The 27,905-nt window shown below is 38.7% G+C and overlaps 1 protein-coding gene and 1 non-coding gene across 22 annotated transcripts in view; both read left to right on the forward strand.

Annotated features, from left to right (window-relative positions):
- Positions 1-27,905, forward strand: part of Pum1 (pumilio RNA binding family member 1) — a 112,885-nt gene that overhangs the window by 58,540 nt on the left and 26,440 nt on the right. For 11 of the 21 annotated variants that reach the window (XM_020156600.2, XM_074080743.1, XM_020156592.1 and 8 more), the window contains 8 exons: positions 3,167-3,333; positions 5,999-6,269; positions 15,351-15,444; positions 17,412-17,516; positions 20,376-20,527; positions 23,815-23,953; positions 25,692-25,835; positions 27,040-27,336. In XM_020156600.2, the coding sequence (XP_020012189.1) occupies positions 3,167-3,333; positions 5,999-6,269; positions 15,351-15,444; positions 17,412-17,516; positions 20,376-20,527; positions 23,815-23,953; positions 25,692-25,835; positions 27,040-27,336 (1,369 nt within the window). The remainder of the gene's footprint in view (positions 1-3,166; positions 3,334-5,998; positions 6,270-15,350; positions 15,445-17,411; positions 17,517-20,375; positions 20,528-23,814; positions 23,954-25,691; positions 25,836-27,039; positions 27,337-27,905) is intronic. The other 10 variants (XM_020156601.2, XM_074080744.1, XM_020156593.1 and 7 more) reach the window with 3 other exon arrangements.
- On the forward strand, positions 24,035-24,106 carry LOC141425292 (small nucleolar RNA SNORD103/SNORD85). The gene has a single exon (XR_012450362.1). It is a non-coding gene; the product is annotated as a small nucleolar RNA SNORD103/SNORD85 (small nucleolar RNA).

Raw genomic sequence — 27,905 nt, forward strand, 5'->3', positions numbered from 1 at the left:
TATACAATATTTGGGCCACCCCACCAAACCGACCCCCCCTTTCTAATCTTGCTATCTTACATAATGTTACATAAGAAATATAATATGGACCTGTGCATCTCTTTTACCAGTATTATGTTACATTTGTTTAAAATGAATTATACTTTGTAGAACTTTCACTCATGCATTATTTAAACAAAATTATCCCTGTTTTATAGATGAGAAAACTAAGACTCACAGATTAAGTGACCTGTCCAAAGTCCCGTGTCCAGTAAGTGTTAGCAGTTGAGCTAGAACAAAGACCACATAGCTATGAATATCTTACCTTACATATTATATAAAAAAAAGTAAAGATAACCTTGAAATTTAACAGCCCATATTTACCTCTCTTTTTTTCTCTGTAGGCTCTCACCATTTCTAGGAAACCGTTTTAAGATCCTGAATCCAGTACTGTCTTTAAATAACACTTCAATTGGTTTCCTAAACTTGTGTTCTTAACATCATTCACTGCCAACCATCTTTATTAAAGACCATTTTTGATGTACTGAGCTTTTTTTTTAAAGCTAATATATATGTACACAGACACACACACACACAGTATATGTATATATACAGAGACACACCTTTTTCCCAAGTGTTGAATCTTGAACCCAGAGCCTATGTATGCTATGCTCGTGCTGTACTACTGAGCTACACCTCCAGCCGTTAAGCAAAATTTTTATTGAACTGTGACCCATTTTTAAAAAAGTGTGCATGTCATAATTGTTACTCTTTATGAATTTCTACAAAATGAAAACACCCATATAAAACCATCTAGGTCAAGAAATGGAAGTGTCCCTTGGGTTTCTCATCTTCTAAAAGAAGGGACCCATTATTTCGCTAAGGCTTTTATAGCTTATTCAGAGGAGAAGGTCAGGTAGCAGTATTTTGTAGAAATGGTGTGAATAGCCCACCCCCAGGGGTATTTTGAAAATCTAAGCCAAGGCTGTATAATTGAGAATGTAACCAGTAATGTCCAAGTTTTCAGACTACACCAGGTCTGGCTGAGCAGGTCCTCAGTAAGCTCTTAAAAAAGAATCACTGAGGAAATATGATGCAGAGTATTGATTTGCCAGTGAGTATGCTCTGCCTCTAGTTTTTTGCTTGTTGTGGAGTCTTCCTACTGTTTCTTAACCCTGTTTCCTTAACAGTCAGTTTTGAACTACTTCTGAGATATTGGAAGTGAAGTGTTTCTCCTGAGCCAGTGGTTTGGTTTGTAGACTTGTAGAAGATTCCTTATGTGTGGCACTGGGCTGATCCTTGTAATGTTCTTTTGCTGTTGACATTAATGGTTTCTGATTCAGTTAGAGTTATTTGTCATCTAGACCATATCACCACCATCTAGATTCATAATGATAATAATAAAGGCAATAAGAGGATACTTCTGATTTTAGCAGTTTAGTTTTACAGGATTTTTTTGGCCCTTTAAATTTTTTGTCACATTTACTGAGCTTCTGCCAAACACTGTATTCAGTGCTAATGATATAAAAACGAATACAAAGTTCCTGTCAGTTCTATTGTAGTTTGGAGGATGCTGTTGTCTTTGGTTATCTTAAAAAAGATCTGTTTGCCTTTAACACTGTCATATTCCCATCTTTGCTTTGGGATCTTAGGGTGGTGCTTATTGGCTATTATTGAATCCTTTTGAATCAGTAACAAATGACCCCATACCTTAAAAATTCTGTTCTGAAAGGTCTATCTCAAAGGCTGCTAATGCTGTGGTTTACCATCTTGATGCTATATGAAACTAAGCTGTATTACCTTTTCTAAGTTCCTTGTTGCATATGCTCCGTTTTCTCATATTATCCATGAGACTTTTCTTTTTCTGTACCACATTTAAACAGAGAAATGGGCTCTGAACACTAGTGGTCAGAAGGTCCAAGAATTTCAGGGTCTCGGAGTCATCATTTCTGGGCCAGTGATATCTTAAGAACCACTCTGAGATCATCTGTTGCCCTTACCTCTACAGGCCTGCTGCTACTCTGTCCTTCATTGCTGATGTACTTTTCACTGAAGTTTGGTTTTGGTGTCTAGAAATGCTGTGCAGCAGTCCTCATCTTCTGTTGATTGCACTTGCCTTTTATCAGGAGCTTTAATTTGGACCTTGTGTGCTTATTTCTTTCTTAAACCAGTCAGTGGTGGAATGGCAAGTTTGCTTCCCTCCAGTTTCATAAAAACAAAGGCTACAAAGTATGCTTTGACATAAGGTTCTGCTCGGGCTCTACCTGTACCTTGTCAAGTCAATATAGGAAGTTTTTTCCTTTTGGAAATGAAGGTGCATTTGCTTTATGTGTTCAGGGCTTTTAACTTTGAATGTTGGTAGAGGAGAAATGCTTAATTTCCTTAGACAGCAGGAAATATATGTGTTTGGCACAGGATCAGTTCTTGGAGGTCCAGTGTTTGAAGCATCAGTTGCTTCACAATGCCCCCACTTACATCTCAAGACAGGTAGTGAAAGATGGCAGATAGTTTTCAGTGTACTTTTCCTGAAGGAATTTCATACCTAGATATAATCTTTTGAAGCATTAAAAAAAATTAAGTCATTGAATTGTTGATACAATTAACCTGTGAGCTTTATAGGGTGGAAGTGGGGAGGTGTTGATGCAAACTGGCAGGGCATATGTCCCAAGATCAAATATAGAGTAATTGGAATGATGACAAACCACATTTATCTCTATTTGGAAGAAGGGGGGAGTTTACATAGAATAGTGGGGAAGTGTGAAATTTCTGCTTATGGGCTTATACTGTTACTAGCTAACATAGCTGGGGCTTATTAGGAGTCATGCTATCCAACAGACAGAGACTTGGAGTAGAAAAGTAGGGCCAAGAGGTGCAAAGTTGTGGCTGGGCTTTGTACAGAAAAGGGGAGTGTGTGTGTTGAGGGGTGGAGAGGACAGGGTGGTGGGGACACTATGGGTATGGTAAGGCTGCCCTAAACTCTGTAATATAATTGTATATCTGTCTCCCCCATTTGGCAAGACTTTCTGCAGTGTTTCTGCCTTTGTGTTGTTTGTAATTAGATTGTAATGTCTGAAAGCGCATGGACACTGTCCTGTTTTAATTAGAATCTAGTGTAGTCTGTTGTCCACAGTGGTTGCCCACTATTAGTTGATGATGATTAGTGAAGCTGAAGCTATTTTTTAAACAGGGCCCAAGGGATGCAGACAGTGATGAAAACGACAAAGGTGACAAGAAGAACAAGGGTACGTTTGATGGAGATAAGCTAGGAGATTTGAAGGAGGAGGGTGATGTGATGGACAAGACCAATGGTTTACCAGTGCAGAATGGGATTGATGCAGACGTCAAAGATTTTAGGTTTGTATATTTTACACTTCTGATTTCTGAATGTGGGCTACGGGTTTTTGTTTGTTTTTATTTATTTAATTTTCATTCTAGTTTCTTCCCCTTCATGTTTCCTTTTCAAGAATTGTATAGGCCATGCCACAAAGATAGGTGGAATAAGAGTTGCCAATGCCTAATGCTTTGTCAAAATGGTTGGTTTTGCATTTGCATAGAGCCGTAGAATTTGCAGAATGATTCCATAAAGATTATTTTATTATTTCTTGAACGTCAAAATCAAGTGGTGTAGGTACCTTGGGACGTTTCCCCAAGTTTCTCCAAAATTACCATGTTAGAGAGGCAAGGTTGCTAATGGAACTGTATCATATTCCTTTGGCACAGTAGAGGGGAAAAATAGTTGAGAACCTGTATATTATCTCATTTGTTTCTTAAGCTCCTTTTCAGGTAGGTAGGCCATTATCATTTCCCTCATTTTGAAGAACTAGAGATACAACTTCTGACTTTATTATCTTTTTTAGACAGGGTCTTGCTATGTAGCTCAGGCTGGCCTTGAATTTGTGATACTCTTGCCTTAGCCTCCTGAGAGCTGGGAGTGTACCATCATGCCCAGCAAATGACTTATTCCTGATCACACCCCTCCATAGATGCCTCTCATCCCATCTCTGCTCATGATTGATTTGCAGGTTTTATCCTGCAATGTGTGTGTGTGTGTGTGTGTGTGTGTGTGTGTGTGTGTGTGTGTGTGTGTGTGTCTGTGTAGTATATTTGTCCTTCACTGCTGGTAATGTTTCCTCATTTATGTAGGCAAACTTTTATTATGGCATGTTAACAAATGTATAAAAATTCTTGTTTCGTGATCTATATGTAGATAATATTGGATAATTTTAATGTCATTGCAGTGGATGATGTTAATCTAATGAATATGTATCTTCACATGCATATACACAGCCCTTACCCTAACATATATCAAAGTCAAAATAAAAAATTTATTTTGCATCATTAATTGTAGAAAAACTGTCAATTGTTTAATAGTCTTAATTTAATTTTTATATTATGAGCATGTACAGAATTGGTCTTTGACGTTTGAGGCAAAAGACAGTGAATGCTTACTTGAGGTCATTTAGATGAGTTCAGCTGGCCTGTCCTCCCTGAATCTCAAGCAGCCTGTGGCCATGTTGTGGTATTTGGGGTGAGATGGATGGATGGTGGTGGTGTGAAAAGGAGATGACAGTACCTTTAATATGTACCAGGTACAGGATTTCTTTTAGAGATAAAGGACATTGAATGTAGCCACAGGCTGTACTCCCTTGAGTGCAGCATTAATAGTAATAGTAACATTATTCCTGTAATGTTGTTATTATTATTATTATTATTATTATTGTGGTACTGTGACTTGAACTCAGAGCCTCACACTTGCTAGGCAGGCACTCTACCACTTGAGCCACCCTGCCAGCAATATTTTAGGTGATATCATCCTGTAATTGTTTTACATAGTGTGACTGTATATCCTGGCCTCCCCAGAATAGTACTCATTTGTACCTGTGTCCTAGGTAATTATCAGGAGTGCCCTGCTTTTCTCTTTTGAGTGTCCCACTTTAGACACATTAGTTTTAATTTTTAGAATTTTCTTGTGAGCAGGGGCATATCCTTGACAATGAATTAATTTTTTACTATTTTGAAATTATTTGCTTCTTCTGGTTTCTTGGAAGGGGAGAGAGTTTTCACACTGGGCAGTAATACATAAAAACTTTTTTTTTTATCAGAATCACTTTGAGAATTTGAACTTCCCCTAGGAACTGCTTTTTTTTTTTTTTTTTTAAATAATATCAGTGTCTCACTATGTAGCCTAGGCTGTGGCCTCAAATGTTTTGGTCCTCCTACTTTAAACTCCTGAGGGTTGTGATTATAGGCATGTGCCACTATGCTTAGAAACTGACCTCTTCCATTAGCTCTATATTTAAAGAGCAGATGTTGCTGGAGAGGATGTCTCTGTGTGTGTGTGTGTGTGTGTGTGTGTGTGTGTGTTTCAGGAGACCTCTTTTTCTCCCTTTTTTGGGTGGTACTGGGGTTTGAACTCAGGGCCCCATGCTTGTTAGGTAGGTGCTCTACCAGTTGAGCTATGCCCCTGCCCTTTTTGCTGTAGTTATTTTTCACATAGAGTCTCTGGTTACTGTTTGGGGCTGGCCCCAGTCAGTGATCCTTCTACCTGTGGTCGGGTGGCAGGGGATCATAGTTACGTAAGCCACCATACTTGGTTTATTCATTGAGATGGGGTCTTGACAACTTTTCTCCCAGTTGACATTGAATTGCAATCATCGCAGTCTCAGCCTCCCAAGTGTCTGTGATGCTGTGCATGAGCCACTATGTGCAGCTGATAGGTCTATTTTCATGAATGCCACAGGCAGCAGATTTTTTTTAGTATTCCTCAAATCCAGACTCCTTTGTACAGGGATTATAAATTAATAGCAGATGCTGTAAATTTAAGAGATGGGTAGGTGGAAAGGCAAACAATAGGAGAATCATTTTAGAGGATATAACTATAAAGGATCTTTGGTTATTTTGTCGAAATAGCTTTGCATACTATTGATAATGAGCATATGTCAAGGCTTAAAGTTGGGGTTGCTGTAGTGTCCATCCCCGATCAAAATAAGGTTTAATGCCCTTTACTTTCTCTGTTTAGCCGTACCCCTGGTAATTGCCAGAACTCTGCTAATGAAGTGGATCTTCTGGGTCCAAACCAGAATGGTTCTGAGGGCTTAGCGCAGCTGACCAGCACCAATGGTGCCAAGCCTGTGGAGGATTTCTCCAACATGGAGTCCCAGAGTGTCCCCTTGGACCCCATGGAACATGTGGGCATGGAGCCTCTTCAGTTTGATTATTCAGGCACGCAGGTACCTGTGGACTCAGCAGCAGCAACTGTGGGACTTTTTGACTACAATTCTCAACAACAGGTACTGTGTGTGTCTCTGTCACTCTTTCTGCTTTCCCTTCAGCCAACTCATTATTCAAGTAACTAACTATGAGGGGATTGGGAGGGGGAGGGTGACATTATTTTAGGCTGTCATATTAGCCAGCCCCTATTAGCCCAACAGTGAAGAGGGTTTCCAGACTTGTCTTTCGAAACCTCAAGAACTGATTCATGTGCACCCTACTCTGCATGTACTTCTTTTACTTCTCTCTTCCCGGAACCTGGGGAATGGGCGAGGTGTTGTTAACTTGTATAACACAAGTCTCTCAGATGCCAAATTCCTCTCTGAAGATTTATGTTGCTGAGTGACTGCTGGTTTGTTTTTAACAATAGTGAACAATACCTTAGGAGTGCAGTGCCAAATCATCCCATCAGCCATGTCTTTAGTTATGTTAGTTACTAGAGACATAATCTATAACACCGTACCTTTCAGAAGGAGTTAGAGTATGATTAGGGTGACACAATCTATGGTGTAATTACTTCCTGTGACATGCAGCTACACTCCTAAGCCTGTGTAAGTGTTTTTTGGGGAGTGGGGAGGGAAGAGATGGAAGGAGACAGGGGCTTGATAAGTAGTCCAGGCTGGCCTTGAACTCACTATTCTGCTTCTGTTTTCCAAGTGCTGGGATTATAGGCCTAGACCACCACACGTAGCTTATAAATTCCCATAGAAACTAAACTGTGTGCATACTATTCTTCCTGTAGTTCCCAGGAGGTGTGTCCAGCTCCATAGACTTCCTGTGTGTTCTCTCTTCTTATGTCCATTATTGTTTTAGTGCTTCTGTTCTTAGTCTCACCCAGCCTAACCTTTGTTACTTAAGAAAGTTTGCTTCTAATCTTTTATGAACAAAAACGTTTTTCATTTAACTGTTCCTTATTTCATGAGTAGGGAGTTGAGATTCTTTCATGATTTATTGATCTCTGATTTCAAAATACTTCTACCAGTGTTTGTTTTTTTTTTTTTTTTGGAGGCTGGATAATTACTAGGACTTGAATAACTATGTACTTAGAAATATATAAAGTGACTTTACCATGTGCCCATTTCAGCAAATTTTGAAAGTAAACTTTATTATTTTGAAACTTAATCTGTTGTTGGGTTATGGCTTCCCATGTTATAATTGCTACAGCATGTTACATTTCTGCACAGAGATATCAGTGACATACGATGTGACCATTGTTGTTTTACACCATGGACCATAATTATTGCTTTTCTGAGTGGGTCTGTATGCATTCTTGTACTGAGCACCCTAGTAACATAGCTGGGAACTACTGATATAAGAATCCTAAGTGTCTTCAAGACCCTCAGAGTCCCAAAAGTTCTTGTTTAGAAGCCAGAAAATTGAAAAGGAGGAAATTGTTAAGAGGTTGGGTGTATTCTTACATTTCTCCCTGTAATCTTTCTTAATCCTTTTTGCTTTTCATCACATTTTATTCTGTTTCTTAATTCTAATTTGAGTCCTTACTTACCAAGGTCCAGCACTGTCACTTTACTTTCTTTTTATCCAAACCAAGATTTTCATATCTGCTTTTTTTGTACTCCGCTGTACTTCGGGTTTCCATTAAGTAGTTACCCAAAAGCTTTCAGTAGTTTTGCCTTGTGTTGTGGTAACTAACTTGTGCAGTAGCCCTTGCTTCATTATATGTTCCTCGAAGGCAAGAGCTGGCTGCTACAGTGCTTTGGTAGATCATGTTTTCAGGGAACCTTTCCCTATACTTCCTATTATAGCTCCATGCTTCTTCTATATTTAATATACTTCAAATTTAAATTTGAAAGTGTAAAGTTACTGTATTATACCTAGGAAACTTACTGGAATGTTATATAATATTCAGTAATATAACAATACTGTGTGATATCCAGGTAAGTTATTTCTTAGATCTTATTTCTTAACCATTTTTAAGTCACTTTGTTACCGTCTGATTGAAAGCCATAGTCCCTTGCATCAGAAAAACATGTAATACCTAATTTTGTGGATAAATTTAGGGGATCTCAGATTGGTAGGCTAGTAACCTTTAGATACTGTCTTTTGTTTTCATCTGCAGCCAGGCATATCCTTGATAAACAGAGCAGGATTCTCTATCCCTTCTCCAGCCCCCAAGTTGCTCTCTGTTAAGTCATTGTTACTCATTTCATCTTTTTGTTTGACTATTTTGGCAGTTTTGGGGGTTGAGCTCAAGGGCCTTGAGCAATAATAAGTAGGTGCTCTACCGCTTGAGCCACATCTGCAGCTCCTTTTTGGCTTATTTTTTTCAGATAGGGTCTCACCTTTTTGCCTAGGGCTGGCCTTGGACCATACTCCATGTACTTAGACCCCCATATATAGCTGGGATTACAGGTGTGAACCTGTATACATCTGGTCCTCATTTCATCATAGTGCAATAGTGCAAGTAGGTACTTGGTGACAGCATATAGCATTCATGTCAATGTCCTAGGAACCTTAGAGTAAGGAAGCGTGGGCTGTGATCTCTGGGGGAAGGATTTGGGGAGGTGGTTATTGAGCTCTGATTTGAAAGGCTTGTTTATACAGGAAGAGAATCAATTCTTGTGGAGAGAACAGTAAAACTTAAGCTTGAAATTGGGTATTAACCGGAATGTGGTAATAACGGAATGTGTTCATAACAGTCCATAACAGAATCAGTCATCCTGGCTGTTAGGTTGAAGAAAAAGGACAGATGAAGTTGAGCAGATAATGTTGCTTGACTTTATACTGACTTTGCTCACTGAAGCCTTAGAGGCAGTGATGGTATTTTTATGGAAAATATCTTAGTTTTCATGGCTTTTTTTTTGTGGTAGTAGTTTAGAAGCAGACTTACACATTCTTTTTTAATCAGTTAACTGCTGAGTATTGGTCCTTTAGTAACCTTGGATTCTGCACGAAATAGTTGTGAAACATTTGAGGAAATTGGCTGATCACAGGTGCTGCCAGACTGGGGATGCTCAATGATGACCCTGACAAATTTGAAGAGACAGTTGTTGGGTAAATTGTTGCTTAGGAGAGAGGAGAGGTATGGTGATAGGAGTGATGGGTGTGTGGTCACAGGCTGACTATCGTGCAGAGGAGAAGGAGACAGGTCCATTTTGGCAGTTGAGTTCAGGTCATGGAGGCCTTCCTTGAGAGCTAGGTTTGAGTCTCAGGTGACCTAACAATGGTTCTCAAGGCCGAGCCAGAGACGAAGTGGCAAGTGTTTTTCTTCACATTTTGGGTTCCTTAAATGAGCAACAGTGGTGATCATCTTTCTTAGTTTTGAGCTTTATTTGTGATCTTAAAGGGAGAATTTGGTTAATTCCTTCTTGTCCTGTTTCCCCAGTGCTTGGGATGGAACCTAGTGCATGGTAGGTAAAAGTACTCTACCACTAATCTACATCCCCAGCTCTTCCTGTTCCCTTGCAATCAGGAGTTTGACTTGATATAAATAGGTTGGTTTTCTAAAAATTGTCACCTTATATAGTGAGATCCCTAACATGAAGTGTTCTGCAAATAATGAAAAAGTTAATTTTTGTTTAATTCATTGCAAACTTAGTTCATTGTATACTTAGGGGTTTGGATCACTAAGTAAAGTGACTCATCTGGTCACTGTTAAGTCATTCTGAATGTGACCCTTCTAAGATTTATTTATAAGAGTAGAAGTTCTTAATTTTTGTGTTTGCCATAAATTCTTTTAGCAGTTATGTGAACAGTGTTAACTGCTTCTCAGAATAGTTTTTTTCTTGTTTGTTTTCATGGTGCTGTGAATTGATACTAGGGCATGTGTATGCCAGGCAAGTCCTTTCCTTTCTCCCCCTTCCCCCCCCACCCCCCGCCCCGCATATGTGTGTGAATTTTCATATACAGAAAGACTACAAAGGAGACCAGTTATATAAAAATAGCTGTCAGGAAACTTAAAAACAAACTCAGTGGTTAATTTTCATAATGAAAATTAAGAGAATTTTGAGATGTTTGTGACAACCACAAAGTAACATGAAAATATATATCGATTTATATTATATATATATAAATCAATATATATATATTGATTTCTATTTGTAATCATGTCACAGGTATATAGCAGAGTTACAGCTTTTGCCTACAATCGTAATGAAGAAGACTTAATTTTAGGTTGACAGGTTATCATGAAAATAAAGTGCAGTATTGTCCACTTAAGTATAAACATTTTCAGTTACAGGCACCTAATCTAGGTTATTTTCTCAGCTTGAAATGCTCATTTATGTCTCTAGAGTATTCTCCCTTTTTTCTCACTTTCCACAGTTGCCTTCTTTATCCTCAAACAGCCTTGGACAGCTCCTGCGTAACACATTCATATCGTTTAGTATATCATGTTTGAGCAGTATTTAATTTTTATAAAGTGTTATACAATTTCCCCAGATATATTTTTGGGAATTATTAGGTTTTATTATATTTCAAGTATATAGCAGGATGCAGAGCCATGATTATGTAAGTGTAGATTAATCAGATTGTTGAGATGCTTTATTTAGATGTCAGTTAATCCAAAAATAGACTAATGTTACATCTTCTACATATTGTATTGCTGTATGCTAAAACTCTCACCTTTTAAGTATGAATTTTAACAAAGAAGCAGCATTCTGAACTCATTTCTGCATAGCCATATGGTCCCATAAGAGAGGAAGGAAATTGGTATACATTGCTCTTAAAAGTGCCTTAGTAGCTGGGCATTGTGATGCACATCTGTAACCCCCAGCCCTCAGCAATCTGAGGTAGAAAGATCTAGAGTTCAAGGCCAGGGTGGGCCATGTAGAGAGACACTTATCTCAAAACAATCAAGGAAACAAAAACAGACAACCAAATCCTCCCTTCTCCTATTTGTTAGTGATGAAGTGTGTGTGTGGTTTTAACATAGGTATTTAACATGCTCAGCTTTCTTTTCCATTCTCAGATTATTCTAGCAGTGTTCTGTGCATGGTCACTGACAAAGAGCTGATGTCACAGTGGTCCAGCACTTGAAGTTTGCCTGTATCATTTGTATTTGCTCAGATTTTATTTATAATAAAGTTTCCACAAAAGATACTAATTTATTTAGTAGAAGGAAATGTTTTATTTTGGCCTATGGCCTTATTTAGAAATAATTTAGTTTGGAATCAGGTTCTTCATTTACTAAAGAATGGTGAAGGTTTTTTTTTTTTTTTTTTTAATTTAGTGGCATGGGGTCTGGGGGCATGACTCAAGTGAGAGTGCCTGCCTAACAAGTAGGAGAGTCTTAAGTTCAAACCCTTATCCCTCTTTAAAAAACAAACAAACAAAATCTTAGAAAACAACAAAAAACAAACATGTAAATTTAGTGGTATGGTTTGTATGTTTCTATGAACACAAATAATTATTAGTTGATTATTATAATTGTTCAAATAACTTGATTAAAATTGGTCTTTGATGTATAAGCTTCAAACAGTAGCTGTGGTAAATTTCATGTTCAGAGGAGTAGCTCTGAAACACCTGTCTCCTTTTTAAAAATTTATAACTTCAGCACAGGTAGAATAATTTGAAAGGGGCTTTTTAATGTGAATCCTGCTAATAAGTTTATGAAGTAGGGCAGCTATTGTATTTTTACAGAGAAGAAAGTCATGTCTATGAGCGATGTAAATATCTGTTATTTTGGTTTCTAGCTCAGGCTATTTCCTTTGTACTTTGTATTAGAACCTGAACTTTTTGGTTGTTTTCTCATCTTCAAATTCAACTTCATTCATAGCTTTTCCTGAAAGGAATATAATGTAAAAATTAGACCCTACAACAATAACAAAAGTAGTTTTCCTCCTTCCTTATGCCTAATGATAGCAGTTGGTGCTCATGGTGCAGTGGGATTTGGCTCTCAAAACAAAGTAAACCCCTACCTGCTTTCTATCCCTGTGCCTGGGATGTCTTGCAGCTATAAGAGGTGACTCTCGCATAGGGACTGTTTTTTGGGGGGACACTCTTTAGTTCATCAGAGGGAGTATCACACAGAAAGGACACTTTAAAACACTTTCTGCTTGTTAGTTTTAATCTCCACAACAACTTTATGAGCTAGATATTCTTTGTTCTCCTCTTGACAGAGGAGGAGATTGGGGCACAGAGATTCAATTACTGGGCAAAGTCACAGAGCAACTTTAGTAGTGGAGCCCAGATAGGAACTAAGGCTGTCTGCTCCTTAAGCCCTAGCCATTATGTATATTGCCTTAAAATGGTAAAAAGTCAGGGCTGGCATTGGCATTTTATTGGGGAGTGAGTCTTACATTTCCTAACTCATATTTAAACATTACTCCTCAGAGCAGAGAACTCAATAACAACAATACCAGCAACATTTTTTTTTTAAACAATACTGATAGTAGCTGTCTTTTATAAGATGCCTTCTGCATGGAAGTACTACAATGAGTATATTGGGCTGCCCAGATTCCCTCAGGGAAATAGAACACTGTAGGGTATCTTTTGTGAGGTCATCTGGGAAGGGACAGAGAAAAGAGTCAAATAAGCTTATTTGTCAAGTTCCCAAAGTATTTCTTTAGTTTTTATTAGGATCCCAGATGTACTTAAAGTAGTTATATTTCCCCCTACATTCAGATTCTTGAAAAACTTTTGAGGTCAGGCTGAGTGAATTGTAATTAGCATTAATGCTTTATCACTATACCCACCTTTAGCAAGCATTTCCCAGACTCACAGCATTTTGCTTTCCAGAGTATTCACTTGCTTTGTGAAAATCACAAAAATATTAACAGAGCTTAATGCCCTGCCCAGCAGATGGCATTTGTGTGAGTTTTTCAGGATCCTTTGGAATTTGTCACTTGCCACTTACCTAATTTTTATGTGAATACTTTGTATTTTCAGTTAATATTGTACCATTTACGTAAAGAGAATATGCCAGAATTGCTGTAATGTAATCTATAATCAGTCTGCTGACTGTGAATATGTAATTTACTTTTGTTAAATTATTTACTGCAAAATGCTCTCAAGAAAAAAATTCCTCCTCTATATTATTGCTATAAATATCAGTCAGCTCTTAACCACAAGATACATGGGGGGCTCTTTTAAGGCTAGTATGCTTTTAGTTAAAAATAATGATTCCTATTTTGAAATGTGGTAACATGGTGAAAACTACACACAGTTTTATGTTGTGGAATTGCATTTATGGTATTCTCACATACTGTGTATTTCTATGTATATTTAGAGATATTCATAAACAGCTACATGTAATAGTAAAAAGCTTCTGTAATGAATATTAATCAGATGAAATGACATTGGGCTTCTGTTTTGGGTTAATAATCAGGACATCCTCAACAGTGGTACTCTGAACCACCTTATTTCCTCAGCTCTATGTCACATTGCATGCCTAATTGAAAAGTTCAGTGAAATGAGTTCCTTAGTTTACAGTGGATAAAGGAGGGTAGAGGGAAGAAGCTAGCAGGAACACCTGAGATGTGGAATGTTTCAAAAGGTTTTAGGCCAGAAAAATTCCAGAAACCCATTGAAGAGACAGATGTTTAGTGAACTCTGTAGTATTTTGGCAAAGTCCTTGGAAAACAATTTATAAACAAGTTTTACTCTTTTACTTTTTTTTTTTTTTTGCTGTTTTCTGGCTTCCCCTCTTGGGTGAATTGCCTCCTGTTGGCAGAAATACTACGAGACGTTGTTCTTTAGGTAAGCTAGCAGAAATCAGTTCCCTCTGTGACTGGCTCACTTCCTAGAGCAGACAAGTGTTCTCATATGCTTATGTGGATTCAGTTCCTTTATTACAAAACTTAATGTTTAATAAATGGCTATAAAGTAGTATTTTTTCTCCTTAACCAGCACCACAATAACACTTTTCTTTAACCTTTGAAAAGAAACTAAAGTATTGAAATATGTACAATGTTACTTTTCACATTTGTACTGTAAAAGCAAAAACTAATTCTGGTTTTAGAAAGATGAAAGAGAGCTATTGTGCAGTTGGCCACTGTATTTAAAATGCTCAACTTTTGATTTCTTATTTAAAATCAGTCTACTCATATGATTGAGGCATAGATGGGAGGATTAAACCTTTCTACTGCCTAAGACGATAGCAAGTCCAGTTATGACCGTAATTAAGCTGAGTTAGTGGAATGACATTATCTCCTAATGTCTGAAACAATCAGGTCTTTATGAATACACGTAATTCGAGTTCTGTGGTATGGTTTTATAACATCCAGTAATGCCATCTGAGCTGTTGAAAAATCCTGCAGAACAAGCAGGTAGATTGACTGTCCTATTTGGGGAGGTCCATTCAATAAGTGCTCTTAGTCTGATTTTCTAAATTCATGAAGTCTTCAGTATCACAATCAGGCTACCAGCCTGCCCTTTCTTAGTACCAGTGTTACTCATTCCAGCATGTGAGCTTCAAGAAGGCAGTGGTTCTATGTTGTTTTCTTCACTGGTGTGTCCCTAGTTCCTTGCACACTGCCTAGCTAGCAGGTGTTTGTTTCATGAGTGAACAATTCACTGGCTGTGTAGTGTTAAAGTCTTTGAACTTTTTTCCTTTTCTCTGAACTAAGAAGTGTGCTGGCATGAACTCACAGTCTAAATTTAGTTAGTAGCTATACTTATGTTTTATTCACTACATATGAAGAATATGTACCCCAGGAGACTTTGGAGCCACCGAAAGTTTGGCAGTTTTCTAATTTACTCATTAGGATAAGTCACTAGTTCAGGAAGGTATCTAGTACCATTTTCCCAGGGAGTGGTAGCCCATAGGCTATCCCTTTCATAGCCTGCAAAATGCAAATAGGTGAGTATTAAAGTACTTGTTGGATCGTGAAATACCTGAAGGGGTATTATAGCAGTAGGAAAAATGTGGTAAATCAGTTTGTAGCATATGTGTCCAACTTTTTAAGGCAGGTCTTATAAACTGGCTCATAACCCTAGTGAAAGAGAAAGAACCCTAGAGAAAGAGGAAGAACTGTGAAACATTACATTGCAGTATCCTGAGAATGGAAATAGAGTATGAGGAAATCCATTTTTTGTTAAAATACCATGCCTCAACAGGTTTTTATTGAAATTTGTAGTCAGATTTTAAAATTATCTCACAAGACAATTTCTCTAATGACATTATGTGTTTCTCTTACCCTCAGCTCTTCCAAAGACCCAACGCACTTGCTGTCCAGCAGTTGACAGCTGCACAGCAACAGCAATATGCACTCGCAGCAGCTCATCAGCCCCACATCGGTAAGTCCTGAAGCCCACAGCTCTCTTATTAGAGGTGTGCTTTCATTTTAGGATAAGTGAAGCCCAGTGTAGACTGATAGAAAAATCCATACAAGCTGGGGTTGTGGTGGTATACACCTGTTATCCCAGCACTCAGAATGTGGAGGCAGGAAGATGGTGAGTTCCAGATCAGCCTGGGCTATATAATGACTTTGTGGCCAGCTTGGGCTACATACATAGTGAGACCCTGTGTTAAAAAAATACGTCCAGATACATTCCTCATAAAGAGTAAAAGGCCTCTTCCTTTTGTCCAGTCACATTCTTTGTTTTTGACACATTAGACCTCAACTTGTAAGAGTGTCTTAGTCTCTAGCTCTTGACCTAACTCAGATGTTTCAGGATTTAAAGTATTTAAATGACTAATGACTAGCATGGGAAGATTTGAATATTGATTAAGCAATTTGGGGTTGTATAGACTGATTATATTGCTTTACTAAGTAGCAAGTATTACCTATAAATCCATCTTCGAAGCATTGAAAAAGTTAGAAAGTATTCTCAGATAATTGCTCATCTTGAATAGTTGTACCCTTTTTCTGTAGCATTATATTAAAGTTTTGACAGACATTTTGATTTTATTGCCTAGACTTTTTGCCCTGCTGAACCTTCTTTTCAAAACAAAATGCCAAAATTGTAAATGAGTAAAAGCAGAAATTTTAATTTTTCTGTTTGCTAAAATGGTGTGATTGAGTGAAAGGGATGGATGTGGTGTACTGTGGAAGTAAAATCTTGCTTGCCCATTAGATAAATGTAAGTTTGGGTGTAAACCCCTCTGCCTGGGTCTGATAATTATATCCATGTAGACAGTCTTAAAATACATTTTCTTTGAGGAAAACTATTTGGACAGTTGTTTAAGAGGAAGTAAATCCTTCTCTTTGTCCCATTTTTTAAAGACTCTTTTACTCTATTTTAACAGTAAAATTAAAATTAATTTAAGGGCTGGAGATGTAGCTCAGTGGTAGAATACTTGCTTAGCATACAAAGGCCTTGGGATTAGTCCCTAGCACTGCAAAAAAAAAAAAAAAACAATAATTTTATTGTTTTGGGTTTGAACTCAGTGCCTTATTCTTGCTGGCTAGGTGCTCATCCACTTAACTCCATCCAATTAAATTTTAAAAGTTTAATGATTAAGTTGTGAATTTAAGATTTTATAACTAGGGGCTGGAGGTATGGCTTAGTGATAGAGTACTTCTCCAGCATTTGTGAGGTCCTGGGTTTGATCCCTACCACTATAACAAAACAAAAACTATATAAGCGGTTTAAACATTTCTTAAGCAAAGTTTATAAAACAAGAAAAATTTTGGTCAGGCATAGAGCCGCAGATAAGGAGGATTATGGTTTAAACCCAGCCTGGACAAAATATTAGGAAGACCCCATCTCAAATAACAAGTTGGTTATGGTGGTGCATGTCTATAACCCCAGCTGTGCAGGAGGCATAGGTAGGAGGATAAAAGTCTGAGGCAGATCATGCAAAAAAAAGAAGGGGGTGGGGGTATGCATGAGATGCTATCTGAAAAGCAAAAAGGAGTAGAGCTGTGGCTTAAGTAATTGAGCAACTGCCTAGCAAACATGAGGCCCCAAGTTCAAAATCTCAGTACAGGGCAGTGGGGACGGTGGAGTTGGGGCTAAATTGTCTGGCGTGGCACATGCCTGCATCACTGCACTCAGGAGGCTGAGGCAGAAAGATCACAAGTTCAGTGCTACTGTAAGCTACATAGTAGACCCTTTCTCAAAAACAAGCACTAGGCAAATGGTCACCATAGACTTTTAATATGGACATTATTTTATCTTTCCAAAATTCCATTTTACTTTCAACCTACCTTCTTTTGCTTTTTCCCTCATTACAACCTGGAGTTCTAGCCAAGCAATGTAGGTATTTTGTAGGGTTGTAGTATTGGTTGAGTTTGTTTTACTGACAGATGTGTTTTCAGCAGGTTTAGCTCCAGCTGCATTTGTCCCCAATCCATACATCATCAGCGCTGCTCCCCCAGGGACGGACCCCTACACAGCTGGATTGGCTGCAGCAGCGACACTAGGTGAGACATTCTCCTCTCACTTGCTAGAAAGATGTTTGAGTTGGGCATGCATTCTTTTTACTCTCCCAAATCCATGTGTCCAGTGGAAATGTCTGCTGATTGTCAGTGCCAGCCACCTGCCAACCAGATATTTAAAAGCAAAGAAATCTCTCCTCCTTCATAGATATTTTGGATCCATGGAGTCACCAGGTGCTCAGGAATTTCATTCACTCAGTTCTACTACTACTTCTCATCTACCATAGTTCAGATCCTTAAACTGGTTTTCTTCCATACTCTTAATTTCCTTGCCTCTTTTCCTTCTTCTACCCTCTAAATCGATCATGTAAATGGTTTTACACACAGATCTCACCCGTTCACCCTTGTGCTTCTGTCCTTTGCTGGCTTCTCTTCTTTCTATCCTGATATAGCATGTTCCAGTTATTGTCATACAATAACTCATCCTTGTAGCCTCTGGGATGGTGGTTGTTTTCTTGGAATTAGTATTTTTCAGGAGCTTCTCAGTGATTTTTGAGGATTAGCTAGGTTTGGAGACTGCGATGTGTAGGACTTTCTCTATGACTTCTACACTGAGGCCTGTACTTGTGCACCACTCTCTTCCCCTCCTGAGTGGCCACTGTTTGCTCACACCACACAGTTAGCAGGCACTGCAATAGCCGAGGCCTCTGACTTTAGACACTGTGGTCTCCTTAGTGTTATATAGTAAACTCTTTCCCCCACCAAGTTTTTCCTGGGAAGCTCCTTGGCTGGCATTGTATTGTTGATTTTAGAAAGGCTTCCTTGGTAACTATCCCTTATTGTTGCATTGTTTTTATTTGCTTGTAGATACATTCAGGAGTCTTCCTTCCTTTGAGAATTAATCTAACTAATACATGTTATTTGAAAAAACAACTACTGTTAGGGATGACACACTTGCACTCATTGAAAAGATAGTTTGCAGTGAGAGTCTTGTTTTTTGTATTCATCACATGAGCCAAACTGATAATGATTTGGAGTGTCATACTTAACAGGAAATATTAGCTACCCAAACTGTGGGACTACTGCTTTAACAACACAGGAACTGCTCTAAGATTTTCTCCTACATTTAATCTTAGACCACATGCCAACTGAGACAATTTAAAGGTAAATATAAATGCTTATGTTACTAGGAATGCCTGCCCAGTGAAGGTTCTTTTTGTTGACTTTTGGGAGAGCCATGGGGCTATCATTGCAAGTTGCCACCCATCTTTTTATTTTAGATATGGCCATACCCCTAGCACTTGTTATACTTTTTGTATAATTGAGGAAACTAAGTCACAGGTAGAGGATTTTACTTTCTTCTTTTTTTTTTCCTTAATGAAAGAAAAAGACAGTGAGTTTACCTGACTAGTGTCTTAATAATTTTGGGGACTCAACATTTTTTGTTTAACTTGGATGTATGGATTCTACACTAATAAGGTTCTGACAAGTTAAAAATGTTTTAACTCACTTGAATATTGTAATAAAATAGTTTATATTGTAACATCACTTTTCTAAACAGCACCTTCATTCTGCTCCCAGGCAGAGTGGACACTTATGTTTGTAGACAGAACTTCTTGGTCTTTACAAAGCGCACAGGTACAAAAAATTCCAAGTTAAAAATGTCAGACTTATCAAAAGCAATGATACAGTATTGCCTACTTGTGTTTTAGAAGCCTAAGACGGGGGTGGGGAGAGATGTGCTTGTTTATCTTGACAATGTAGTCTGTGTTTCATGTAACCACTGTGTCAAAATAGAACAACTGATTGGAACTTGATTATTACTAATAAACAAGCTGCAGATGTTTTACTCTCTTTTAAGAAAAATCAAATTGTAGCTGTGTTTCAGCAGATTTGAGGAGCTGGCTTTGAGTCCTTTTGTGACATTTTTTATTTAAAATACGAATAGCAAAATTTACCATTTCAACTATTTTTATCTTACTGTTTTTCATTGGCAAATGTGCATCCTTGATATTTTTCATCATCATCTTAATCAGTGAATTCTATGACTTAGCCTTCTGTTGTACATAAGTTGCTATTTGTTACATTTCTGCTTCCTACCCTATGTGGCTATATGTAGCTTGCTGCCAAAGAAGGTGAATAGATCATTTGGATTAAAGCAGAATGCTTCCTTTTGTTTGGAATATTCAGCAGGTCTGTAATAAGTCAATTTGTATTCAGTGTTGAGATTTAAAATTTCATATGTCAGTATTTGAATATTGTGTTTAATAATGTTTGTGACTTTGCTTCAGGAAAAAAATCCAAGTGAACAATGGATGTTCAGTAGATTGCCTGGGTTTTATTATCAGAAGACTAATTCATGCTTCTGGATTTAATGATGCACTGGGGGCCTGATATCTATTCATCCCTTCAGGTGCCACTCTTACCACTTAAAAGTGGGATACAACCGAACTTTATTCTTTCCCATCACTTAAAGAACACAAATCCTCCATTTATTTCCCTTTTAACAACAAACTTTGTCTTTATTTATCAGGCATCCTTTCTTTCTCATGGGAAAAACATGACTTCTTCCTAGGCCAGTTTCTCGATCTTTTCTTAAATCCAGTTTCTTTCAATTTCTTAGTTAATCTCCTTTAAAATTCTTCAATGTTTATCCCTTACTGTCTTTTCCTCTAGGCCTGGAGCATATTACTGACTTCAGAAGACATTGCTGTGAGGATGTTGTGTTATAGTTATTTTAAAAAGACAGTGATTATGTAGCACAAATCAGTGTGTATCCATTAACTTAATATTTGAAGATCTCAGATCTCAGTATGACCCCTTGAGTCAGATAATAGTATTTGGAAACCCTAAGATGATGCTTACTAGTCAAAACTGTCCTTACCTTTCTCTTGTTATTTTTAGGCCCAGCTGTGGTCCCTCACCAGTATTATGGAGTCACTCCCTGGGGAGTCTACCCTGCCAGTCTTTTCCAGCAGCAAGCTGCTGCTGCAGCAGCAGCAAGCAATTCTGCTAACCAGCAGACCACCCCACAGGCTCAGCAAGGGGGGCAACAGGTAAATGTGACCTTTAGTATTGACTGTAGCTAACAGATGATGTTGCTCCTAATAGAAAAATGGTATGAATGTGTGAGCTCTCTGATTTTAGGCTCAGATTGAACCACTCTGGCAGAATGCCTTTTAAGTATCAGGCATTTTGGTCAGTGAAACTAGGTGAGGCGATTGATATTAATTCATCTTTCATATGAGGAAATTATGTAGTGTGTTGCATAGACAGCAAATGGCAAGGGTTGTTCTGACAATGGGAACGTCTCCATCCTGCCATATTATACTTGCCTACTGAGCACCATTTCCACTTTGCTTCAGGTTTTTGCCAACCAAGGTGTAGGTTATAGTGTTTTTAGACTGCTTACTTACAACCACTCTTGGATTGGATATAAGTATTAAACACACCTGTATTAACTTATGTGAGATTTTTAATTGAGTTGGAAAGAATAGTTAACTTCTAAGAATATGTTTGCTTACTTTGCTTTCTTTAAAAATAGACATGTGCTGGTGGAGTGACTCAAGTAATAGAGTGCGTACCTAATAAGTGTGAGGCCTTATTATCTCCTCATTGCTATAAATTGTGGTAAAGTGGAAACCTGAAGAAAAGTCACCCTAAACCTTTGTGTTAAAAAAAATTAATATGAAGCCTGGCACCCGAGGCTCATACCTGTAATCCTAGCTACTCTGGAGGCAGAGATCAGGAGGATCACAGTTCTAAGACAGTCCTGGCAGTTCATGGGACCCTGTCCCAAAAATACCCAACACAAAACATGGCTTGTAAAGTGGCTCATGTGGTAGAGCACCTGCTGAGCAAGTTTTATATTTGATATTTAATTTAACAAGATTTTCGTGTTACAGATGATATTGCTGAACATCCTTGCCTGTTACTGATTATTTTCTTGGAATAAGCTTATACTAATGAAAATTTTCTGGGTAGCCCTCTTGCCTCTTCTGGCCATGTAGTTCAAACATTCTCATGTGAAGTTGGTTAGAGTCACAAACAAAACAAATTGCATAGTATTTCAGTAATGGTGGTAAGCTACTGGTTGTTGATTACGTACTGGGTATTAGGAACTGTGCCTTTTAGACATTTTGAATATTCTCAGCATTATCTGCAAGATCAGTGGTTAAACTCTCGTAAAGAAATAAGAGATTTTGGGTCCACACTTTTTTTTTTTTTTCTTTGTGGTACTGGAATTTGAACTTAGGGCCTCATGCTTCCTTGGCAGGCGCTCTACCACCTGAGCCACTCCACCAACTTATCCATACATCTTACGTCTTTCCTTGCCAGAGTTGACAATGTTGTTCACCTTACACTCATTTAAAAAATAGTTAATTGTTTATTATTGTACATTTTTAACCAAATTACCATTCATAACGTGTACTCAAGTTGTTAAGTACATGCCTAACTTTAATAGATGAAATTGAAAGTACTGTGATAAGAACTTTGTGATTGAAAACATTTCAGAACACATTGTAGAAACTTTGATAATTTTAGCATTGCCATATGGACTTGGCATTTTTCACTTGTTGGAGTAGATCTTGTGAAATGGGTCATTTAGAATATGAATAATTGTTAACATCTTAATACTTTGATGGGAGGGCAGTACTGAAGTTTGAAGTCAGAGCTTGTGCTTGCTTGTGCTGTACCATTTGAGCATTACCCCCAGCCCTTTTTGCTTTACTTTTTTTTTTTTTCCCCAGATAGGGTCTCTCTTTTTGCCTGAGATCAGTCTCAGACTTCATTCTTCTAGTTATATCTCCAGCATAGTTGGGGTTATAGAAGTGCTCCTGCCACAACACCCAGCTTACTGGTTGCCATAGGGTCTTGCTAAGTTTTTTCCTAGGCAGGCCTGAAATACCTGTTTTGGGGGGGTTTCTTGTTTTTATGGTGCTGGGAATCAAGACCTTGCACATTCTAGACAGGCATACTTCCACTGTGCTGTACCCCCTGCTATGACTGCATACATTTCATTAATAAAATGAAACACGTAGGATGTGATGGCACAAAGTTGTAATCCCAGCACCTTGGAGGCTAAACAGGAGCATCATGAGTTTGAGACCAGCCTGTGCTATATAGCAAATTCCAGGCCAGCCTGAGCTTCATGAGATGTGTCTCGAAAACTAAAACAAAAAGCAAAATACCCACAGTGGCAGGGTTGACATTCTGCAGTTAACTTGACTAATGTTCCTCTCCCTTTAGATGAGTGTGTTTGTGGAGTCTCTGAAAGAAGAGAAATAGGCCGGAAGCCATCAAATGTGTTGTTTTGCAGTTCTTTCTCTCTCTCTTATTCTTTTGAGTCAGGGTCTCCTTATGTATCCCCCAGGCTGGCCTCAAGCTCACAGCACTTCTTCCTCAGCCCCCCAAGTGTTGAGATTACAGGCACACACACCACATCTGGCTGTCATTTGGTTTTTGAGCAGAAGGCACTAGTGTCAGGGTAGAGAAAATACTCTTGATAGTCTACATCAACAATGTAGCTTCATATGTGTGTGCTTTAGACAGAGACTTTGGCTTAAATATGTGGGTAGGTGCTGTTCTTCTTCTCTAAACTACACCTTTTCACCATTTCTTCTCCCACTTTGGTCAGAACATTGACATTGTGTAGCTCTGATTATTGTCCTTGTTGTTCACTAGGATAAAAACTTCATGAAGGCAGGGGCTCTACTGCCTTGTTCATTGCTCTGTGCCTAGTGTCCGCCACAGAGTATAAATCAAATATTTGATTAGGGAAGGAATTATCCCTGTTATACGCTCTTTACTTTGAGAGCTTGTTTTGGAGGTTCTAGCAGGGGAGCGCAGCTACTCGTATACCCTTGACTGAAGAACAGCCCTCCTCTATCAGGGATGGTTGTCCTCTTGCACCAAGCGCTCAGCTTCGGGAGGGACGCACATGGAGTGGTGAGGGAGGAAGGGGACACCCGCCTAGCCAGCCAGATCAGCCGAATCAACCCTGGTGATGAATGGGCTGACAGGTGTCGCAGCCAGATCGCCCTCACATCCTGCTCTTTACTTTTTATAATGGTAGTATGCTTAAAACTAAGAATGGTAGAATGCAGTTTCACCATATAATATTTTATTAATTGGATTTTTATTGTAATAGCCATGCTATGGAACTGGAATTTAAACTCAGGGCTTCATAGTTATAAAGCAGGTGCTCTTATCACTTGAGCCACACCTCCAGTCCTACAACTTGTAACTCTTAATGTTGTCATCTCAACTACAGCATATGGTGGGTCTTAGATACTTACAATGAAAAGGAAGTAATTTACTTATTTCTGAATCCCATCTCTAGGTTCTCCGTGGAGGAGCCAGCCAGCGTCCTTTGACCCCAAATCAGAACCAGCAGGGACAGCAAACAGATCCACTAGTTGCAGCTGCAGCAGTGAATTCTGCACTTGCATTTGGGCAAGGACTGGCTGCAGGCATGCCAGGTGAGGCTGCATTGTAGTTTCTCTTACTTTGGGGGTGATGGGTAGTGCTTTCTGCTTGCTGGGGCTTATCATGATTTGGGGACTGGCAAGGATGATAAACACTTGCCCTCACTTAGACCAGGTTCATTGATGAGAGAATTATTCTGAGCCAGTCTTGGAGATACATGAATGTCCATGTGGCTTGGAATATGTGGCTTTGTTATAATCTATTTTCTCCCTTGGGATTATGAAAAGGTGGAGTGCTCAACCTATTTTAGCATTACTCCAAGGCTTTAGTCTATGTTTATATATGTGAACAACATAGTTTGGGAGAAATTCCTGGTATTCTCAAAAATCATCCTTTACATTTCTAGGTGTTATCCCAAACAAATAGTAGAGATGCTTTTTATCTGTCCTCTGAATGGTTATAAATGTACATATATCATGAATATACATTGTTGGCTCACTGTCCTATGCTTTGCCTGAAATCGGATGTAGTTTGTATTCTACATTTGATAAACGTTCTTGTTGGACCTCAGCTTAACGTTTATTTAGAAAATCACCTACAGTTGCTCATTTATCCCTACTTAGGATTTGAAGATTCTATTTCTGTTTTATAGTGGTGAAAGATCCTGTTAATTGAGCCTTGTCTAGGTTTTTCCTGCTAACTTGCAAGATATTTGGGCTTAGATTATTATATGGTATGCAGATGTTATGATTATTGGGATCATTGTAGCTTCTGCTGTTTGTACAGTCAAGAAATCAGAAACTTGCCAGTATATGATTGAGGTGATAGCCTTGGTTAGCACATATAAGAGCACAGATATTCCCTATTGTGCCAAATTACCTTCCTAACAATCAGCAGAGGACAAATAAGACTATTTCTTATTATGCACTGACTGTGTGCCAGACATCATGGTAGACCTTTTACATTCATCTTTAACTTAATCGTCCCAAGCACTTTATGAAGCAGATGACACTCTTATTATCCTTTTTTTACAGATCAGAGAATGGATTCCCTAAGATTCAAGGCCATCCACCTATTTAAGTGGTAGAGCCAGGATATAAATCTAGGTCTGTCTCTCAAAGCTGAGTTTGTGACTATTTACAACATGCTGGTACCCAGGAGACATTTGTATAATACAGAGGTTTCCCCTTACCTCTGTGGGTATTATGCCCCCAGAATATGCCTGAAACTAGGTAGTACTGAAGCCAATATATACACTGTATTTTTTCCCTGTATGATATATGATAAAACTTAATTTAGACACAGTAAGAGATTAACAGTTATATGTTACTATAGATTCTAGCAGTCTGAGCATGTGATTTTTATTCTTATTAACTCAAGAACTTTCTCACTGAGCACTTAATGGCTTCTCTGTCATATCTGAATTGCCAGCATCACTACTATTGTGGGGCCATTACTAAATAAAATAAGGGTTACTTGAATACAAGCATTGCAGTACCAACACTGATCTGAGACAGTATGTTAACTGAGATGGCTACTAAGTGACTAACAGATGGGTAGGGTAGCATTTACAGTGCAGATATGCTGGGTAAAGGGACTATTTATCTCCCTGGTAGATGGAGTACAGTGATGTGAGATTTCACTATGCTACCCAAAATAGCATGCAATATGAATTACTTGTTTCAGGAGTTTTCATTTAATGTTTTTACATGGTGGTTGACTATGGATAATTGTGGGTAAGGAGGGAGATTATGGTATATATACCTTTTTATGTTGGCTTGCTTTTCCTAGGTTATCCAGTCTTGGCGCCTGCTGCTTACTATGACCAAACTGGTGCCCTTGTGGTAAATGCAGGAGCAAGAAATGGTCTTGGAGCTCCTGTTCGGCTTGTAGCTCCTGCCCCAGTCATCATTAGTTCCTCAGCAGCACAAGCAGGTAAGCTTCATCTTGGTGGACTCCTGTGAGATAACATGGAAGGTGGGGTCAACAGATGATAATACTCTTTTTTTTGTTTGTTTTTGAGTAGTACTGGGGTTTGAACTCTTGGCACTATACCACTTGAGCCACATCACCAGCCCTTATATTCTTAAAATATAGTGAAATGTGCTTTACTTAATAATTCTCACCATTACAGTTTTACCCTGTAATATTTCAAAGAAAGAATCAGAAGCAGCAAGTGACCTTAATGGATTCTGATTCTGCTGATGGTCATGTACCACCTGGTGAGAAGCAAGGACCGGCTCCATTGACAACATAGGTAGTTGGCTTGCTCACACAAAATAGCACTTTTGGAAGAATTCTAATCACAGAAGCCCTATTCATTGTTTTTCAGATCATTTGGGGAGGGGAGAGAAAGATTGATTTTGGTGGAGGAGCAGTTGCAAAAGTGGGAAAAAAGTAGAACTCGTAGAACAATACATTTGTTTGGAGGAGGGCAATAGATGTTTATATTAAGCTCCCCGCCCTGCACCCATTGCACTGGGTATTGAACTCAGGGGCCTCTATCATTTAGGAAGCCCTCATCACTTTAGCCATGTCTCAATCCCTTTTGTTTGTATTCTGATTTTGAGATAGGATCTCCCTAACTTTGTCCATGCTGGCCTCAAACTCAGGATCCTCCTGTCCTGAGTAGCTGGTATTACAGGTATGCACCATCCTGCCCTGCCAGTTATGTTAAGTTTCATGGGTTTTTTTTGTTTGTTTGTTTGTTTTGTTTTTTAAATTTCAAACAGTAGAGGGAATATCTGGAAGAAAGCAGTATACTAAAATAAGAATTTTAGGGCATAGTTTTGGGGGAAAACATTACCATGGATATGTATAGAATTTGAGATTTTGGGAAGTAGTTGTGTTTAATGGGTACATCTGGTGATTAATCTCCCTTTCAACTATAGACACTTAAAATAAGCTGCCAACATAATGAGTTTACACCCATGGAATTTTGACTTCCATTCAGTAGTAGAAATAGAAAGTAGAAGCTGCAGATGAAGGGATCAAACACAACTTACAGTTCTTTTACAAGGTTTGTGTGTGCATTGAAAAGATAAGCAGCATTAAAAGGTTTGAAGAAATGGGTAAAAATACAGCCTAGAAATGTGGCCATTGTCTTTCATAGCCAAATGGTTTGCTTTCTTCCTCGTAGCTGTTGCAGCGGCCGCAGCTTCAGCAAATGGAGCCGCCGGTGGTCTTGCTGGAACAACAAATGGACCATTTCGTCCCTTAGGAACCCAGCAGCCTCAGCCCCAGCCTCAGCAGCAGCCCAGTAATAACCTGGCATCCAGCTCTTTCTATGGCAACAACTCTCTGAGCAGCAACTCACAGAGCAGCTCCCTCTTCTCCCAGGGCTCTGCCCAGCCTGCCAACACATCCTTGGGATTTGGAAGCAGCAGTTCTCTCGGCGCCACCCTGGGATCAGCCCTTGGAGGGTTTGGAACAGCAGGTAGAAATTAGACTGATAATGTTGTTAAAACTGAATTTTCATGAGTTTTCCAAGCTTTCTGGAACCCTCACCATGCATGAAACCTGGACAAGCAGACAGATCTGCATTGAGCCCCCGGGAATCCAGTCAGCCCACATAATCTTTGAGACAATTGACTGTTGAAAGCAAGTTGGGGCCTGTTTCAGGTCCATGCTCTTGTTGCTACTTACTTACACTCACATCATTAATTTGTTTCAGGCACTCAAAAACCAGACATTTTTTTAGGCAATGAAAATTGTGGAGGGAACCGTAGAAATGTGGATGTTAAGTGAGGAAGGAGGACTTAGGAAGCTCCCAGGGCTGAGTACCCCACATTTGAGACTGTGCCAGGTGCTTGGCTTGAAGACCTTAGAGTTAGGAGTTTTCTTCAGTCTTTTGAACAACATTTGGGTAGACATTATGGAACACTGAGAGGAAGGATGTTAGACCAAGATATTTTAAATGTTTTGATGGGAGGAAACAAAAGCAGGAATGTAGTCCAGGAAAGAGTTTGATAATTGCAGTGGTTATAACAAACAATGTGATCTCAA

Source organism: Castor canadensis, chromosome 7 (assembly GCF_047511655.1).
Source record: "Castor canadensis chromosome 7, mCasCan1.hap1v2, whole genome shotgun sequence".
Taxonomy (NCBI): Eukaryota; Metazoa; Chordata; class Mammalia; order Rodentia; family Castoridae; genus Castor; species Castor canadensis.